The sequence below is a fragment of the Buteo buteo genome, chromosome 21 (assembly GCF_964188355.1).
Source record: "Buteo buteo chromosome 21, bButBut1.hap1.1, whole genome shotgun sequence".
Classification (NCBI taxonomy): Eukaryota; Metazoa; Chordata; class Aves; order Accipitriformes; family Accipitridae; genus Buteo; species Buteo buteo.
The window spans coordinates 20,579,635-20,597,840 of NC_134191.1; the positions used below are offsets into that span (position 1 = coordinate 20,579,635).

At 46.4% G+C, this 18,206-nt stretch overlaps 1 protein-coding gene across 5 annotated transcripts in view; it reads left to right on the forward strand.

Moving 5' to 3' along the window:
- The window catches only part of RAD54L2 (RAD54 like 2), a 71,182-nt gene that overhangs the window by 33,477 nt on the left and 19,499 nt on the right, over nt 1–18,206 (forward strand). For 4 of the 5 annotated variants that reach the window (XM_075053424.1, XM_075053419.1, XM_075053420.1 and 1 more), the window contains 2 exons: nt 15,168–15,366; nt 16,799–16,938. In XM_075053424.1, coding sequence (XP_074909525.1) covers nt 15,168–15,366; nt 16,799–16,938 — 339 coding nt within the window. Of the gene's footprint in view, nt 1–3,049; nt 3,292–15,167; nt 15,367–16,798; nt 16,939–18,206 lie in introns of those variants that run through there. The other variant, XM_075053421.1, reaches the window with a different exon arrangement.

Below are 18,206 nucleotides of genomic sequence, written 5' to 3' on the forward strand. Positions count from 1 at the left end.
ATGAGGGTGAACAGCATACAGGGCAGTCATTGGAGAGAAGGGAACCACCCTAGCTTGCAGGGACCAAGAGCATGGTGGGACATTATGGATCCAGGGCTTCTCACCTGTGCTGCACTTGGTGGGCTTGGATCAGGTCAATGTTGAGCAGACCTGGAGCTGCTCAGCCTGCAGGGCTCAGCAAGGAGAGCAGTGGGTTGAGAGAACCAGGTTCAAGGTGGAGAATGGGCATGGGGATGGGGAAGGAGCTACTGCAGCTTGAGAAGGGCTAGGGAAGGAAAGTCACTTGTGATATGTTTTGGGATATTTTGTTGAAGCTTTTTAGTTGAACTCAGTTTAGTTTGATTCCCTCCTCCCCCCCATCTCCAATGTTCTCTGCTATACAGAGGAGCTAGTGTCCTGAAAAACTTTACGATCGAGCTTCTTATGTGTGTAGGGAGACTTAGGTGTGAATTTTAACCCTTAAGAATTTGCAGTGCTCAGGGATGCTGACATTGCTGCTGAATAGACTTGTCAGTTGAATAAAAAACATGTTCTGAAGAGCCTTTATCTTGATATTCTTTGAAAATACAAACTTTATAGTGATTTTTTTTTTTTCTTAACAGGGGAATCTCCTATGTTGTTTGCAGGGAAACCTCTCAAGTGACAGCAGTTTCTTGAGAAGCCTCTTCTGATGTATAGCACAGTCATACAATTGCAAAGAGCTTGTGGTTTGAGCATGAGGTAGGTGAGGTATGATAGGTAGGTAAGATTTCAGACCCTCTAGAGGAGGGAGAACATTCTTCCTTACTAGCAAGGCTGGCCTCACAGAAAAGCTATTCAGTAAATGGGCTTATCTGTAACGAGATTACCTTCCATGAGGAGATCATTTTATAAACTGGCTGTTTCTGGCAGATCTAATTCTTGGCTGTGTAAATATGTATTTATTGTGGCTAACAGTGCTGGTCTCACCAGTAGGCTGTTGTGAGTAGAAAAGCTAGAAAAATTCCTTTCCATTTTGCATACTGGGATGAAGAAGGACATTCCCTTTTTATTGCTGCATGCAGAAGGACAGGTATAGGTCACCTGTTTCCCCCAATGTATTGAGCTTTCATTTTCCTTGTGTTTGGTTGCTGTAATAAGCATGCCTTGGGAAGTACCCAGTTGTGTTTATACAAATACTTCTCTTTAAATCTTGTTTCCCAGTTTCATAAAACTGTTAGGTCAGATGCTGAGGTCATGTTTGGTTATTTATTCCAACCCTACAAAGTCCTTATAAGGCCTGCTGCAAGATTCTCAGCTACGTACTTTTCTTAATATATTTGTCCCTCTTTTCCCCCTTGATAAACACTGCATGTTCTTGTATACCAGCCAGGCTATTCGAATCTGTGACATAAGTGAGAGGCTGTCTTGTTACTGAGCCTCTTAATTTTAATATAGTTCATCTTTTCTTTGGTAAAGTTTATATGGCTGTAATTATGAAAATAGCACCTCTGGGTTGTTTCAAAGTTGTGATATACCCTGAAGCAACAAGGATATTTTGATGGTAGCAAGCATTCACTGTGCCCTACCACCCTCTCAAATGAAAAGTCTAATTAAAATGGCTGGAGTCACACAAAAGGTAACCGGGCTCTGCCCTGGCTGTGTTTGGAGATCTTTAGATCAATCTTTACCGTTATGAGTGCAGCTCATTGTCCTGGAGTCCTGCAGATCTGTGCCAGAGCTGTTCAGAAACAGCCTGCTTCAGGCTTCTTGTGCCCATCCTGGTTTTCCTGACTCTCACTTGCCAGTTGTTTCAAGCAAAGAGCTGACTTCATTATGTGGACAAATGCTCCCTAGGAGCGAGCTGATTTCATTATGTGTCTATCAGCCCAGGTTTGCTGTTTGTTATTGGCAGTGGGTATGCCTGTGAAGAGAATCAGGTATGGAAAAAGTCTCTGTAGCACTGAAGAAGGTTAGGCATGATGGTTAGCCTTTAGGGGTTCAACCACAGCTTTAAAGTACTTACTCTGTCATGTACTTACTCTCTCCTGTACCTGTCGTTCTGGTGCAGAGGGATGATGGGGAGAAAGGCTCGCTCAGAATAAGCTTGCACTGTACAAATTCTGACAGGTTGTTTCCTAAATAGTGGGAAATCTTATTCATAGTCCATTTGCTGCGCTGAGAGCCTTCTGCAGACTAGCAGTGCTGTACGAGCTGCTGATTTAACGAAGCGAACAGGATGCTTTTTCGCCTGTTACTGTGCAAACAGGTTACTAGCTCACATCGAATTGCTCAGGTTTCAGTCGAGGTTTCCTGGAAGTTAGCAGGCATTATGCAAATAGTTCATAAAATCACAGATACCAAGATTGTTTTCAAAGCCAAAAAGGCAGTACTTCTTTTTGCAACTCATCTCCCCTCTGTGCTGTGAAGCTTGGAAGTGGGGTTACGGTCCCACATGTCCCCTGCTCTGAATGTCCTGTTGTCTGTTGGGATTCCCCTTGTGCGGGGCCCCGCTGGAGCCCGAATGGTTATGTAAGGATTTTTATTTTATTCTCAGTCTTGGTCTCTGCCACTAGTTGAACTGGATCACGGGCTGAGTGAATGGGATCCGACCCGATCTAAACGGCGTGCAGCTCTGCTGCTCGAGAGGAGAGAAGGACCTCCCCCGTACACACCCACTCAGCCTCCCTGCTCCTCTTCTCTCTTTTAAAACTCTTTTCCCAGGCTTAACTGAGGTTGCTCCCGCTGATCAGGAACACGTACCGAAGCCAAACCGACCGGGCAGCGCAGCTCCAGGCATCGGTCCTTGGTGGAGCAGCAGCTACCTCGGGCAGGGCTGTGTTGTTTGACTCTCCAAGCAGGGGAGAAGATAATGACAATTTTTAGGCTGAACACGAGGCATATTTAACTAGTTATATAACAGTGACCCTGGTCCGTCTCAGCTGGGTGCAGGGAGGATATATGCGTACTGATTCCCGTCACACCGGCTGGGTGGATTCAAGCACTAGGAGCTATTTACCAAAGTTATTTTCAGAAACCTTAAGTGCAGGTTTCCCTGCCTGTACCCTGGACTGTTTTATCAGGAAGCATTTCCCGCTTGTGAACTGAACAGCCAGTGAGAGTGGATTTAGTGCTTGCTGGGCTGCAGGCAGAGATAAAGAGTTGTCGGGAGTGACTGGAAACTTTTGTCCTGAAGACCCTGAGACAAGAATAGCAGAAGGGGCTGAAAGCGTGCGGCCACATTGAACAAGTGTTGGGGCAGTCACAGGCAGAGGTCTTGCCTCAGTGCACTGAGCAGCATGTTACTCTTGGATGAGTCTCAGCAGTTTCCAGGTAGGACACAGGTCGTTTTTTTGTGGTTTTTTTTTTTTTTCCTTTGTCCCCCCCTTTTGTTTTCTATTCCCTCTTGCTTTCCTGTTACAGACCATTCATTCTCCCTCCCCTGTGCAGGAGCACCCTACTCAGTGGCTAGCAAAGTGCATCAGGAATGGAGTTTAATTTGCTACCTACCTGGCAGGGATGGAAATGGTTGAATTGTCAGTCTTGCAGTGCTTGTTGGTTTGATGGAGTGGATGTGAGGAGGAAGCTCTTTCTTTCTTTGTGCTTTTAATTCTGAAGACTTTGGTGATAGGACATTCTGGGTCTGGCTGTTATTATTTCTGCTGCTGTTATATTGTAATGCTGCAAAAGTAATTTTTAGCAAGAGAGGAGGCAGCTGTTAACATCAGTATGATTTTATATCCAGTGTCTTCTTCCCCACACTCTTCAACTTTTTGTGTATACTTTCCCCCAACATCCTACTTGATAAGAGTTTTGAGAGCTTCTTTTGTCAGTGAAATATTTGGTTACTTGCTGACCGGGCAGCAGTGTGGGCACAAGGCAGAGCTGTTGATGCTTGCTGCAGATCCTCTAATTAGTGCCTAATAGACTAAGAGCTACTTGGCTATTTCCGCCCCCCCCGCCCCCCCCCCCCCCCCCCCGCCCCAGTGGAAGATGGGGCTGCTGCTTAGTTTGTTTGCTAGTGGGAGGATGTTGTCTGGAGAAAAAACTTTGTTCAGATTTGAAGAACTTTCTAAATATGTAGTTTAACTTGTTACTTTGAGGTCAGGTACTCGGGGACACCAAGCTTCTTCCACCTTATTCACATGGCAAATACCTCCAAAGTTCATGCTATGAACTTAATAGGCTGGTCAAAAATGGTCCCGAGAAGTTCCAGCTCTGGGTTCCTGGTTTATTATAGGAGTCCAGTGCAGTGTGGTCTTCATGAGGAGTTTTAATAGAAATAAGCCATGCAGTATTTGTTGTCCATTAGTGGGAGGGGTGGATTCTAGAAAAAAAACCCTTTTCCTGCTTTCTTATTTCTCTGGTTGTGGTGGCAGGACAAAGAAGCTAATTCTGGGAGAGTGTGAACTGAGAAGAGAAAGGAATTGCGACACAAAATGAGTTTGGATAAATGAGGAATCTGGGTGATACAAGTGGCTTATGTAACTCAGTCTAGATAATAGGTATAAAAAGAGAAGACAGGGGAGGGGAAGATGCTTTTGGAAATGAGACTGTAGGTCATAGATGGAGGGAGAATGCAAGGTTAGAGGCCCTCCAAAAATTTTGGGTGGAAAGATATTTTGGGGTCACTTGTACAAATGTAAGAGAGAGAGAGTGCAAATGAGCCCTTCCTTGTACAGCATTGCTCATCAAGTTATAAAGTCTGGGGCAAGGTTTATCACAGTCTGCTCTACCAGTGGGGAAATAATCTCTGTTTGAGGAAGCATTTGTAACTGGTCTAACGTGGTTGTGCTCTGGCTGGTGGATCCAGGAGGATCTCTGTCCCACTTTTCCATAACTGCCTTGTCCCCAGAGAAGATGATAAAACTGCACAAGGTCACAGAGTGAGTCTGGGGCAGAACTGAGGCATCATGTTCTTCCCTGCCTTTGTGTTTCAACCACTGATCAGTATTTCTTTTTCCCTCTGGTTTACATGGCTTTTTCTCAGTCTAGGTGCCTGAACACTTGTTTGGTGTGTTCAAAGTAGCAAGTGCTTGTATATGCAGTGCTGTGCTATCTGTATATTATTTTAAAATGTTTCTGGAAAGTTAGAGAGGATTTTAGTTATTTTTATGGTAGCACCCACCAGCTAGTAAATCAATGTTTGTTGCAGTACACTACCTATCCCCTGTTTGAAAAGAGGCAGCTGTCCTTCAAGAAAAATGTCTCTTATTTGAAGAGCCCTGTCTCTTCCCCATATACACACATGCTTCTTTTTTTACCATAGAGGTAGCTGTAATTTTAGCAACCTTCTGAAGGAGCCAGTGCTTGTCTTTTTTCCAGGCTGTAATGGGCTGAGCTTTTGGGGTGTTAGATTTTTTTGATGGGCGTGTCCTTGTGACATTGTGGCTTCAATTTGTGTGAGTCTAATTACCATGAACAACTTTGCTGCCCTTTGTCAAGCTCCTTTAGCAGCACACAAAGCAGCACCAATATTTTGAAAAGGAAAACTAGAAACATTGTTCTTTGAGTGATGGTGTTTCATCCTGGTCCTATTAGCTTTCTCCAGTGCTCTCGGTCACTTTTCTGGCTGCACTTGATCGCAGAAGTGCCAGTGGAATGCGGTGGCACACAGGCTCAAACTCAACAATTTGCATTTTTCTCCCAAATGATGCCTCCCTCATTAAACAGAGTCCTTAAAAATTCTTCTGAAATTACTTAAGAGACTGAAGCAGAAAAAGGGAATGCAGCTGAAGTTCTGTGCTTTGTTACAGTTCTAAAAAAAATCCACAACTATGTTTTGGTTTTCCAAGTAGGAAATTGTATTTAAGGAAAGGAAAGAGAGCCTGTTGGTTGGAGCATAGGACAGCGAGCCAGCAACTTGGGAGTTACTTAGCACTGATGCCTACCTGATTTCTTTGCCTTAGTTTCCTCCTCTGCGTGATGAACAGGAGGGTGTTTCACAGGTTATTGTGAGAACCATGTTGTGCTTGTGAACTCCTTTGACACTGAACTAGAGTGCAAATGCCAGGTATTACAATTTTGAAATCTCTCCTCTCTTATACTGTTGCTGTCATGAGCAACAACAAAGGAGCACTCAGATGCTGAAGGATGCTTTACACTGGGATTATTTCCCATGCTGCTCTTTTAAATTAGGAGTTGAGTATCAGCTGTCTTCTCCCCCCTCCCTGTTATCAGGTCCTGAACAAAGCTATGGTGAGGGCTTGAGGCGGAGATCAAAGTTCAGCTTGTGCTTGTTGTTTGTTTGCCATTTTGGTGGCCTTGGAAGTGTGTGGCAGCAGTAATCCCTTCTTTATTATTTCTTGCTGCTGTGAGGGTATCCTGGTATAAAGCTAATACCACAACTCTCAGCTACCTAGTGTAAACTAATGCTTATGTAATCATTGCATAATGCAGAATGCTTGCTCCCCTACTCGTCCTCTTTTCTTAGTCCCTGAAATTTATCCCTAGAAGAGTCATGGTAGCAGCCAGCTGGATTCGCTGTGCTGGGAACATGTCAAGCCCCCATAGGCATCTATTTTCTGAAGTTGGGAGGCAAAATTTATCTTCGTTAACCTAAATCAATATTTATCCACCTTAATGGAACAGAGTAGTTTGGTTTTTTGGTTTTTTTTTTTAAAGTTTTGAACTATTGTGAAAATAAATAAGGTCTGATTGTTAGGTCTGGTTACTTGTGGTTTAGATCCCTATGGTAATTTTTGTAATCTGGCTGGAAAACTATGTTCTGGGTTACTAGTTAACTGGGATAACCAGAAAGGGGAGGTTTCAGTTCCCTCCTGCGCGCTGCTCGTTGAAAACTTCCCAGCACTTGAGGCTGAAACACTTCCTGACTCCAGTGCAGCAGTTTTATGTAACTCGGTTGCTCTCGCACACCCCCAGCTAAAGGACAAATGTAACCCATCCCTGCTTCACTCGCTACCGTCGCGGGTGCGTTTCCTGGCTTTGTTTCCTGGTCTTGACTAATGCCCACAGTGTCAGTGTGTGCGGGGGGTGGTTAGGTTTGAGGACTTTTATTGGGAAAAGTAATTTTGATTGTATATCTAGAAGAGGGATGCCAGGTAGCAGCATTCTGCCTTTTTCCAGTTCTTGCCGTCTCAAAGCACTATGAAAATGTTTAATTTGAAATTTCAGAACCCTCCTTTGAGCGTATCAGAGCTGGAAAGGGGCACGAGATTGCCCAGTGCTCCGGAGTAACCATCAACCTTTCCTCCGCGGTGCCCGCGAGAGGGAGGACGACCTGACGCGCACCCCTCCTGGGCTGCGTTCGGGGGGCTTGTGCAGGGACGGGAGCGAGGTCCTGGCGGGGCTGGGCACCGCTGCCCCGGCGCAGGGCTGGCCGCAGTGGCTACCTGCCGTGCTCCGGTGGCGCGAGGTGCCGGTGGCTGCAGGCCGGTGCCATACAACGGTTATATAAGTGCTCTTTGGTGTTTATGTAACCCAGGTCTCGGCGTCCGCAGTGTTGAGGCCCGGCCAGAACAAGAGCTCTTGGGTATTTGGGGCCTGGTTCTGCTTGCATAATCCCAGGGTTAGAAGATATATTGCCTGTCACCGAAGTTGGCTGTTTGATGTTCCAGTTTGCCTCTCGGCACTTCTTGGCTGCTTCCTTTCTCTTTGGTTTTTGGGTGGTATCTTCCTTGCTTCTGCCCTTCAATTCTGCTGCCTTTTGTTCCTGAAGGGTTCCTTCAGGCCAGGAGAGGAGCTTTATTCTGCAGCATAACCTCATCAGTAACTGATATGCTGAAAGATCTCTGAAGCAAAAAAAAGAAAGGCAGTGCTGCCTTATAATTTATCTTTTAAAGTTTTCCATCGATTGGGACTTACTTCCTGCCCAAGAAGGAGGCTGGAGATGAGTTTGGCTTTTGTGTGTTCCCGGTCTGACTCCCTCCCCGTGCCCTGGCCCGTAGAGCCTGTGCTGGTGGTGTTTTCTTCAGAGCTCATTTCATGTTTCTCCCGTCTGTCCTCAGGTCCTGGGCTGGGGATGGAGGCAGCCTGCCATTTCTCACCAGCAATTTGCAGATTTCACGTAGGTGTCTTGAACTCACAGTGACTGATTGCTTTACAGATACCTAGAGAAATGAAAAATGTGTTACTCAGACTTCAAGCAGAGCTATTTGTTATACCAATATGACAGTCTCTGTGTCTGGTTGCGGTGACAAGTATGAACGACAGACCTGAGGTGGTTAACTCCTAGATAAATCAGCAATGGGAATGAAGATGTTAGAGCTGATGTACGTGCCGTTTGACAGGCGAGGGGAGCTTCCCTTGAGAGCAGGCAAGCTCTGGGGCTGGGCAGGCTCAGCCCGAAAGATGCCTTTGTGTCTCGCAGCAGCGTGGCTGTGACTCAGCAGGACACCAACCATTGCAGCCAGCAGCAGAGCTGGGGTGAAAGCAATGGTGGAAATCGGTCATTCTTCTGATCAGTAGGCTGCGTTCAGCCGGAGTCGAGCGGGGACAGCATGCAGCGAGGGGCTGGGGGCTGCAGGTCCCGCTGCCTGAGGCACACAGCGTGGCTGCCCTCGTGGCCGGGGTGCCGCACGCCTGGCCTGGGAGCTCCTCGCGGCCGTGGCCCTAGTGAGGAGAGGACATCCACGAGGGCCACCCAGACAAGCGCAGGAGTACCCCACGCGTGCGAGAAACCCCCGGCGTAGACAAAAGGCCGATCCCGGCTCGGCGCTGGCTCTCGTGTTGTCAGCGAGTGGGCGGCTGCTCGCGGCTGGAGAGGCCCGAGAGGCGCCTGGCACGCTGGGTCCCGGCGTGCTGGCGGGGAGCTCGGCCAAGCGGGTGCTGCGGCGCGGCCGGCGCGGGGGGGTAGGTGTGCCGGCTTATATAATGCTTACATAATTAGGGCTTTGTTAAGCAGTTGTGGCTGGGAGGGGCGTCCTGCCATCGAAGACTGAGCCCGATTATTTTCCGAGGAGGACAAAGTCTTGTTGCTAATTAGCTGCCCTGGTAGCGGCTGCAGGGGGTAGCCATGGCCCTGAGTCCCTGGAGGGGCTGCGTCCCCCTCTGTCCACCCTGTGGGGTGGCTTTGCTGGTGCTTGGGGAGGAAGGAACCAGGCGTTGATGTGTGTCAAGCCCTGGGAGGGGGGCTTTGTGGCTCTCCTGGATGTTGCAACAGGTAGGGCCTGGAGGAAGGGAGTCTGAGCTTCCCCCTTTCGCCTACACCATCCTTGCGGGGTTTCACAAGGAATTTCCTGCCTCCAGCCTTGGGGTGCTCAAGGATCTTTGTAATGCCGCCTCTATGAAAGGGTGCTCTGTGCAGACACCTCTCCTCCCTTCTTGAATCGCATTCACGCAACAGCTGCACCAGTTGCATACAAAGAAAGAATATTCTGAAAATATTTAATTTATATTCCGCAGCTGAATACAGGATGAGCTAGAGCACTCTGGCTGTTGCCAGCCTCTGAGGTGATTGCTGTGCTGCACTTACAGAACTGCAGTTCTTCAGGTGCTGAGTACAGTTGAACTCTGGCATCACCTGCACACCTCTCCAGTGCCCAGTGCACTGGGAAAACATCACATAACCCCAGAGAATATCTTTGAGCCTGACAGTGCCTTTGCAGTCAGGCTTGACTGCAGAGTCGCTTCTCTAGCCTTTGGCACAGTTGTAGTTCAGTGTGTCAGTGACTACGAGTGTTGCAGCTGGAGCTGTGCAATTAGTCTTTCTTGTGCTATCCCTCAGTGCTCCTCCCATTCTTGCTTTGACAGCTCAGTACTGGCTGTAGTAGTACTAGCTAGTACTAGCTAGTCTCTGACAAGCTATTGCCCGCAAACTGCATGGAAGTTCCCAGAATGCCTGCAATAATATTTAACTGCTCCTTGTTCTTTGTTCAGGACAAAAGAGAGCTCCTGTCGTGGTTTAACCCCAACCAACAACCAAGCACCATGCAGCTGCTCACTCACTTCCCCCAACCCAGTGGGATGGGGGAGAGAATCGGGGAAAAAAAACCCTCATGGGTTGAGATAAGAACAGTTTAATAGGACAGAAAGGAAGAAAATAATAATGACAATAATAACAATAAAAGAATTTGAATATACAAAACAAGTGATGCACAATGCAATTGCTCACCACTCGCTGACCAATGCCCAGTTAGTTCCCGAGCAGCAATCCCCCCCAGGCCAACTCCCCCCAGTTTATATACTGGGCATGTCGTCACATAGTATGGAATACCCCTTTGGCCAGTTTGGGTCAGCTGTCCTGGCTGTGTCCCCTCCCATCTTCTTGTGCCCCTCCAGCCTTCTTGCTGGCTGGGCACGAGAAGCTGAAAAATCCTTGATTTAGTATAAACACTGCTTAGCAACAACTGAAAACATCAGTGTGTTATCAACATTCTTCTCATGCTAAATCCAAAACACAACACTATACCAGCTACTAGAAAGAAAATTAACTCTATCCCAGCTGAAACCAGGACAGCTCCCAAAGCAAGAATTAACTCCCCGCTGCTCTGCATGCAGCTACCTTCCTCACCATGCATGCACATCCCTGTCCTTAGGGTAGGAAATAATGCGGAAAGACTAAGCAAAATAGTGCTGATTTTTATCCTGAGTTTCTGTAGTGAAATGATTTTAGAAATAAACAAGTGTCTGTTTTTTAGTGGTATGCCTTCCCAGGAATCATTGGCATTAACCCTGGCAGAGAAGTTGGCCTCCCAGGCAGAGGCTGTACACCTAGTTAGCCGCGTTAGCTAGCTAGTAACTGAGGAGGCAAGGAAGTAACCACCTTGCACAGTGTTTTGTCTACTGAGGGGTCTCTTGGACCTTCTTGTGCAGCAGCCTCAGGTAGGGGACCTTCAGGTCTTATCCTGAGTGCCAATTTCTGTACTCCTAGGAGTGTTGGACTGTTGCTAGAGCAGAGCTGTGAGTGTTTACTTGTGTGTGCACAGACACTTGGACTTACTGAGGTTTGCCTTGGAGTGTGGAGATTGGATGCAGCTATAAGAGTTTCTCACACACCTTGATGTCAGGAGAAGAGTGCCTTAGTTACAGAAATCTCACGCCTCAAAAAAATGTACCTGCTGCTTCATGACATTTCACAGCAACCTGAGCCTCTTTGTAGAGCAGGCTGTATGTGTTGAGAGCAAGTCACTGCTGAATCAAAGATGCTAGAGAATATTCTCCAGGCTGTATCCCATGCTGTTTTAAGGAAAGTTGGAGAGTATTCTGCAAGAAGGAAGTGATGAGGTCAGTTTAGTAAGCTTGGGTGCAATAGGAAGTGCCCAACTGCGGGACAAAACTTTTGCTGTGTTATGCATCATGAGTCATACCTGTGTGCAGTGTTTAGGGGCGGCTCTGACAGTCACACCACACAGGGACCATCTGAAGCAGAGTTATACAGAGCAGTCACAACTCTTTTCCTTCCGGAGACTTCTAAACTGTAATACGCAAGTGTTGGGCAAGAAGCCAAACACTTCCCCCTGCTTGTATGTACAGCTGGGGGTGGTGATTGCTGCTGCTTACTGAGCAAAGAAAACTGGCAACCCCTGGTCTGCAGCACAAACCAGAGCCGTGTTGTAGTCAGGTCTATTGGGTCTTGACGGTGCGGGCACATTTAAACCTCTAAAGTGCATGAGAAAGGATAGTCGTGCCCCTCTTGGCATTCCGGGTACCTTGCAGGATGGAGTGCCTGGGTGTGTGCAGGTGTCTGTAACCAAGCACCAGTGGGAACGTCTCAGAGAGCTGTAACCCACCTGAAGGAGCAGCTTCTTGACAGGCTCACTGGCTGCATTGATGCTATCACCACTACCCTCAGGAAACCCTCTCTGTAGAGCTGGTGCCTCTTCTGGTGGGCACAGTGCAAAACATGCAGCAGAGCTGGTGTGAATCCAGCAGTTGGTGTTCCAGCTGATTCTCAATGGCCACAGTGTATAAGCATGGGATGGGTTTACATCTTTGTCGGTGACCACAACTGACCCATGGTTTTCTTTTGCTGAGCAGACTTGGGCCTGCTCTTTCGCCCAGCTGCGCTTGGGCATATGTGGCTGATGGCGCTGTGCAGGGCTGTGCTGGGTTGTTACCCATGGGCTGGTGGCAATGCTTTTCTCATTGAAGCAATGTGGATTAACCGCCCAGGTCTTCCTAGAGTGCGCTAACAGCTTAAGCATGATCAGGCAGTTATCAACATGCAAATATGGCTGATGAATTTTTGTGTTGTGTAAAAAGCTACTTGTATAGCCATGTCAGAGTGGCATGTTGAGCTCCTGTTACAAAACCATAATTGCATTTCTGTTGTAGATGTAGGCTTGGCAAAATTGGGGCAGGAATTATTCCATTGATCACCTGATGGGACCTGTTCAACGCGACCGTTCCCACACTCCCTCCAACTCAAAGACTAAGCCTGTTCTTATACAAAATGGGTTTTTGTGTGTGTAGTTATTGTTTCTCAATGTATTTCTGTCCCAGTTACACAGCTTGGAGCTCACCATGCTGGAGCACAGCCACATGGCTGCAGTGGGGATCCTCGCTTTTCATATGCGGTAAGATTTAGGCTGTCTCCCCAATCAGGAGTTTAATACAAAACAGCAACAAGACAATTCCTGCTAGTAACTGCCAGCTCATGTCGCAGGTGTGGTGGGAGCTGTTGCATGGTTAGACTTGTGATTTTATCATTGTGTTAGTTAAGCTTTGTGAAAAGCAGCTTTATTCATTGTAGTGGCAAGGGCAGGACCAGCCTCGGGAAGCCGGCTGTCCTCTGAATCCCACTGCAGCTGAATCAGTGTGATGTTTGGTACTGTCGCTAGTGTGGAAGAGATCTCAATGTCTAGATGCGTATGCGTCAGGAATGTGGGCTGAGGCACAGATTGTGTTCCTCACCTCAGAACTTGTATTGGCAGGACAAACACCAGCCTGAGCAGACATGGCTGTCACAGAGAAGGGCCTGTACTCAGTGCAGGACCAAATTTATCACCAGATTTTGGGCTTTAGGTTCCTGGTCAGATGAGAATTATATTGTAAAAAAAAGCCTGTCTGATCCAGCTGTGTGTAGGTTTCACTAGGGCTTGTATTACGTATGATTAAGAAAGAAAAGGTAAAATGCAGAGGTGGAATGAGTCTACGTAGGGATAGCACAACAAATACAAAACCATATAGAGGAGACACTTAACGGCCTCGACTTCGGACTGCTGAGCCTTTGGATTTTGTTAGCGTCACCCTCGTCCTGAAGGCACCCTTTCCCAGCACAGTGCGGGTGGCAGAGTCGCTGCCAAAGGAGGTGACGCGGGTAATTGCTGGGGTGCGGGGAGAGAAGTGCTTCCTCTTCCAAACAAGCCTGACTTTGTGCTCTCTGGTGCCTTGTCAAGGTCCCCTGGGCCCAGGGTGAGATGGCAGCAGTGTAACCATGGCAGTGTTTGGTCTCCCGGATAGTCAGTCACTGCTTTGATGACTCATCCCGGAGCATGTGGTCACGTGTGCAGCCTCCCCGCTTCCCTTTGCCCTATTTCATCCAATCTTTTGATCTAGTTATATAACCAGGAGGCGAGAGGGGTGGGGGGAAGGAAACAGTGCTGAAGAACTGCAGGTGATGTGACTAAAATGTGTCTGTAGCTCAAATAGCAGGGCTGTTGTCTGGGAAGCCTGGGAAACTGGGTTTATTCCCAGCACAGTTCTCTGTCTGCAAGTGAATGTGATGCATGATATCTGTGCTTGTAAGTTTAAGGAGGCATGGTGGGAGGACGGGGCACCAGGACCTTGGCTGTGGTAGGATAACTACCATGATTGTAGCAGCGAAACCCTTTGCTTTTATCTTCACATGCAACATAACTCTTTCTTGCATTCATCATGAGATCCATTTCATCCCATAAGTTGTGGATACCTGTTTTTCCAGTATGTGTAGGACTGGCTGGCACTGATGTTCACTGAAATGTTTGGGCTGCTGCTGGTGTTGGTCCATGGTGGGGTGAGCCCTGAAGTCCTAAATGGATTCTGACATAGCCTTTGAGCAAATGCTGGGACAGGTCTGATGGGATGTCTGGAGAGGAAGCTTGCAAACTTGGTGCTTTTGACCACAGTGTGAATCTAGTTCTTGTCATCTTGATTTTAAGAGGTGATGCTGGTGGTAAGGTTAATTTAATAGGCGTATTAACGTGGCAGCTGTAGAGGTGCCTGTACATGCAACATGCTGTACTGAAGCATCCTTCATTTAAGCTCCCAGCTTTTTGAGAAGGGGTGCTCTTTGTCTTCAGGTCCCATGGAGTCACAATGTGATGCTGGTTGGTTCTGCATTACTTCATCTGCCACATTCTTCTGCACTGATGTCTTCTTTCCTTCTTTTCTTCAAAGTTCTGTCCAAGTGTCACTTCAGTCATTAGCTCAGATACACAGTATAAGCAAGAAAGCTGATTATGAGATGAGGTTCAGGGTATCTCTTTGACTGACACAAGGGAACAAGATGCTTCAAAGAAGCTATTACAAGGCTTGTCAGAAACAGTTTACTTCTAGGGAAGCTTTTGAACAGAAACATTTCCTTTCTGTGCTCTGCAACCATTAGCTTGGTCACTGGCAGCCTGCTGAAGAGCAAAATATCACATAGAACAAGGTGTCATTTCACATAGTGTTTTAAGACTGAAATCAGCCACTAATGGAAGTCTGAAAATAGGAGAATGAAGAGAAAAAGGAATGCGTGTTTTATAATATAGAAAGAATATTGCCATGTACCATTTAAATTGTGAGAGTGGAGCCTGGTGATAAAACCACTGAGCTGCCTGCTAAGCCATGGCCCAGTGCTTGAACCAGATAACCTCTCGCATGGTATGTTCTGTTAACTTGGAAGGTGGTTACAGAGGTGTCGTATAAATGGAAATTTCTGCCCCAATTGAATGATGTGAAACAAAGAAAAAGAGATTTGAGTTCCTTGTTTTAATCAGAGCTTATCGAGCCCCTGTAGGAAACAGGTCCTTAGGGGCAGCAAGTGCTCTACATGGACTGAAATAATTTTGCCTTGTTTTCTTGTCAGGATACTTTTGGGCTGTGTTGAGTGGTGTTAGTCCTGGCTTTCACTGGGAACAGAACCTTCACTGTAAAACTTTTTAATACTCTTTGAGTGGCTGTCAGAAAGGACCCCAGTTTTGACCCTCAGAGAAACGTGCTTGCAAACGCGTGAGAACAGGGATTGTTGGTTCCCATTCAGCTCAAATCCTGATGAATGCTCATGTAAAAGCCAGCTGCCAGCTTGGCAGAATTGTTCTCATGTCATTACCTCCTTGTCTTTTCAGACCAACCCCAGGAAGCTGTGTTCAGCGGTGACCATGTTGAACATGCAGAGGATGGAGAATGGCAGCGCTCTACTTCAACTACCTCATCTCAGAGTGAGCGGGCAGAGCGACTTTTGCAGAACCAGCACAAGAGCCTGGCCTCTGAGGACACCAAAAAGAAGAGGGCTCAGAAACCGTCTCACATGCGGAGGAACATAAGGTAAGCAGCAGCAGGACAGAAGAAGCTAGGGTCCTGTATAGCCTTTGGGTAAAAATGGAATCTCTGGACTTTGCTTTTGAGCTACATTTTGCCACTGCTGGCAAACCAGATGGCTTTTCTTTTCCAAAACCCTAGGATTTCACCAGTGGGAGTAGTATGATCTCAGACTGGAGTGCTGCATGTGGGTGCAGACTTGTTTGGTATTTCAGAAGAGTGAATATCTGGTTATGGAATATCTTGAAAAAATTATGTATTTGCTGCTGGCTTTTAAGAAATGTAGTTGAAAAACAGTGCCACCATTAAGTAAACATCCGGTTTCAGATATCTGCTGATGAGAATCCTATTGCAAACAGCCTAAAATATAGTCCTTTCCTCTGCTATCCTGGGTACTTGTTGGCAGGAATGCTGATGCTGTGACTGGTGACTGAAATGTTGGAAATCAATTTCACCTGAATTTTATAAAGCAGTATTACTTGATTGTGTAAGCACACATATTCTGGGGCAAGTTATGAGGTGGTAATTCACTGTGAAATTTTGTTCAAGGGCATCTAAAATACTCAGAGGAGTCATAATGGAGCAGGAACTCTTGTGGCAGCAAGTGGCTCTTTTGCCCTGTGTGTAGCATGCTGATGGTCCTTGGTTCCTATTTAAGCTTGTGCAGATTGATTTACTTAAAGCTGAAGGAATGAGCGTTGAGTAGGCCTTGGAAACTGAGACCTTATTAGGATGGAGGAGATGTCCCTGCAGTGTGGAGCTGGGTGGATTTAAAGACTAGTTTGAGGGAGCTGGATTTTACCACTGCTTGTACTGCACCTCTCCTCTGGCAAAAGAGCATTCATTTCCAGGGCTACACATGTGAAACTGAAGAGGGGGGGAAAGCAACTTTTGGAAGTAATGAAAATTACCCATACAGGTAAGGTGCTTTGAGAGCATCCTTTGAAACAATTGCTAAAGCCATTAGAGGTTCTAGTTCCTGAAAATGCTATGTCACAGGAGAATCAGGGTGATGACTTTCTGTGGGCGAATTGATGCCTTTTCTTCCCATACATCATCTTTGCATGACTTTGTGCATTTCTGTTTATAAACTGCATAGTAATAAATAACATCCTTTCAGATAGAAGAACTAGTCTATGATAACCTAGTTTAAGTATATACTTACCTGCTCACATTTTTCCTCCTTTCATTATTTAGCTTCTGTCAAAACTTTGTCTTTTCCTTACTAGTAGTAGTGTTACTTGTAGTTGGGAAACACAGTCTTGAAACAGCTGTAGAATTTGTCTATAGCTTTTGGCGATGATGTTCCTAGTCAGTGTAGCTGACAGACTACCTGGAGCTTGTCAGTCATCTTTTGAGCCAGGTGTACAGCCATTCACGTTTTTGGAAGAAATTGTTTGAGTGTAACCAAATCATGTTTCTCTGCTCCTGCGTTCAGAAAGCTGTTGCGTGAGGACCAACTGGAAGCCGTGACAAAAGCAGCCCAGCAGGAAGAGTTGGAGAGAAGGAAACGGCTAGAGCAGCAGCGGAAGGATTATCCAGCCACTATACCAACTGTACCCCTAGAGTTTCTTCCTGGTAAGCAGCAGGAGATGCCACCTGAAGCAAGATTTTTAAGGATAGAAGCTGAATAAAGAAGTGGTGCTATGCTTGTCCGTGATACGACAAGGGGTAATGGTTTTAAACTAAAAGAGGGTAGATTCAGACTGGACATAAGGAAGAAATTTTTTACGATGAGGGTGGTGAAACAATGAAACAGGTTGCCTGGAGAGGTTGTAGATGCCCCATCCCTGAAAACATTCAAGGTCAGGTTGGATGGGGCTTTCAGCAACCTGATGTAGTTGAAGATGTCACTGCTCATGGCAGGGGGGTTGGACTGGATAACCTTTAAAGGTCCCTTGCAACCCAAACTATTCTATGATTCTATGCTGCACTTGGACTTTCAAGTGTAAACTCTTGAAACAGGTGTTCCAAACCACTTGTCAGTTCAGTGTAGTCAGTTCCACTTCTGAGCTAGTTCTGAATCATGATGCTGTGGCTGCATGGTGAAAGGTGGCAAGTAACTTTTGTGGAAGATATTTTGACAAGTCAATTGTGTGTAAGCAGGATGCTGGAACAGGTCTGTCTTGTCTTTCCAACTGGTATGGAAGCTTAAACCAACAGACTTGACAGAAATACCATGTCCTTTGTCCAGATCATATATGTACTGTGAATGATCTGTTAATGCATGGGTCTGGTAAGAAGGATAGTGGAACAACAGACTGGGTGCACATATGGTCGTGATGTAACCTTGTCCTGTCTTGCATGTTTCAGTAAGCAGTGAAATAGCAGGCAGTATAAATGGTTAAGCATCACCCTTGTCTTCCAGTGAATATGCCATCTTGCATTCTAACCTGGATCATTTCAGTGATCTAGTTTATGGCACAGCCTCTCAGGCTGGTGTAAAGGGCAAAGAAGTGCAGTTGGAAGTTGTGTTGGGGCAAGGAGTTCTTGAGTTGACTTTGCCTCTTGAGAAAATATATATTCTCCCTTAAGTGCAAGTGTTCAAAACATTTTTGCATAGAGGGAAAGGAATAAGAGCTATTTAAAACACTTGTTGCAGAGTAGGTTGCAGCCCCAGAAGAACATCATTGCTTGCTGAGTCATTGCAGTGGTGCTTATTTGGCCCTGTTAGCTATCCTCTCTCCCCCCCATGGCAGTACTTAAACATAAAAACAAATGGTCTTGATCAGCAAAAGTTGTTTATGGTATGTGGGATGTAATTATTACAGTGTCCCTACTAACAAAGGGCAGTTATCATCCCTTCAGCAGTTGGTACTTTCTCTGCTGGTTGAAAACCAGCTTTT